This window comes from Anarrhichthys ocellatus, unplaced genomic scaffold, assembly GCF_004355925.1.
Source record: "Anarrhichthys ocellatus isolate YVR2014 unplaced genomic scaffold, GSC_Weel_1.0 scaffold189, whole genome shotgun sequence".
Taxonomy (NCBI): Eukaryota; Metazoa; Chordata; class Actinopteri; order Perciformes; family Anarhichadidae; genus Anarrhichthys; species Anarrhichthys ocellatus.
This window is the reverse complement of record NW_022280219.1, coordinates 36716-38203: the sequence shown is the minus strand read 5'-3', so window position 1 is coordinate 38203 and position 1488 is coordinate 36716. Positions and strand designations below refer to the sequence as shown.

Below are 1488 nucleotides of genomic sequence, written 5' to 3'. Positions count from 1 at the left end.
CAACAACTCTAACATGAAACAATGTATCAACCAGTCCAGACTGCAACTATTGCTATTAACCACTAGTTCATACATTGCATATTTTTTCTGATTGAGGGACATTTTAAAATGTCTCATTAAATCTCAGAAATGTTTTTTAAAATCGTCCATAATCCAGCAGAGGGTGCTGCAGCCCCCTCAGTCAGTGTTGATGGGAGATAAATTTGTGTACTCTGTGTGCTGCTGAGTTCTTATCTTGTCAGTCAGTTCAGATGTTTAAAGTGTCACAAATATTTTGTATGATTTTACTTCAAGAAGTGACTTTGATGTTTATTCAGACATTACTGGAATGGTTATGTTAATGAGATGAATACTAACGTTTACCAGATAAAGTGTATTTACTGCAGCATCAGAAGTAGTAGGAGTAGTAGTAGTAGTAGTAATCTTAGTGGTAGCAGTAGTATTAACTTTGCCAGTATCAAAAGTGTTAATAGATGCAGCAGAAGTACTACCTTATCAATTGTATCAATTATAATGGCAATAGTTGCAGTATTAGTGTTAGCAATCGCAGTAACTTTAGCAGTTACAGCAGTAGTACTGTCATTGTAAGTATTGTAGTAGAAGCAATAGTGGTAGTAGAAATATTAGTGGTAACTTTAATTGTAGTAGTAGTATCCAATACAGTATTGCATGTATAATTTATTGTGCAACCCGTAAACCTTTAGTAGAAGCAGTATTGGAAGGTGTCAGTAGCAGTGTAATAACTTGAGCAGTAGTAGTAGTAGTAGTAGTAGTACTATGAGTAGTACAGGTAACATCACACAGAGAGTAATGAATGTCACTGATGACGTGATGAGAACAAACTGAAGAGGAAGAAGAGTGAAGAACAAGGACAACTGACAAACAGACACTATACAAGAAGTATACACTTGTACACACGATAATAAACACACACAGATACACACTGTGCGTATGTTTGTTATAAAAACGTCTCACCTTCTCTCTTCAGCGGCATGTCGTCTCTTTGATCCACACAAATCCTCTTTGGGGATTTTACAAACACAAACACATTGCATGCTGGGTAATGAAGTCCTAATCCCATCAGCCCTCTGTGACACAGATAAGTACACACCGTGGCCCCGCCCTCCTCCTGCTGTCACACCACAGGATTGGACGATGCTGTCAGTCCCAGTTTGATTGACAGCTCTGTTAAACTGAATCATAATCGTTTTCAATTCTGTCTGAAGAGAAATATAAACATAAAGCTGCATTTTAAAAAACTATATGAAAATACAGCTTAATGATGTTGTTTATTCATTATTGATTCATTAGATTTATTAGTGTCAATGGACCCGAACCACTAGACTACTGGAGACTACTGGGAATCAAACCAGGGACCCTCTGTGGGATGGACCTGAACCACTAGACTACTGGAGACTACTGGGAATCAAACCAGGGACCATCTGTGGGATGGACCCGAACCACTAGACTACTGGGAATCTAACCAGG

The 1488-nt window shown here is 38.2% G+C and overlaps 1 protein-coding gene across 1 annotated transcript in view; it reads right to left on the bottom strand.

Moving 5' to 3' along the window:
* dlg4b (discs, large homolog 4b (Drosophila)) overlaps window positions 1–1016 on the bottom strand; it is a 16161-nt gene extending 15145 nt beyond the window's left edge. Inside the window, exon 1 of the mRNA XM_031878623.1 lies at window positions 976–1016. Within this exon, the coding sequence (XP_031734483.1) occupies window positions 976–994 (19 nt within the window). The 5' untranslated portion in view covers window positions 995–1016. The remainder of the gene's footprint in view (window positions 1–975) is intronic.
* Window positions 1017–1488: the final 472 nt, after the last annotated feature.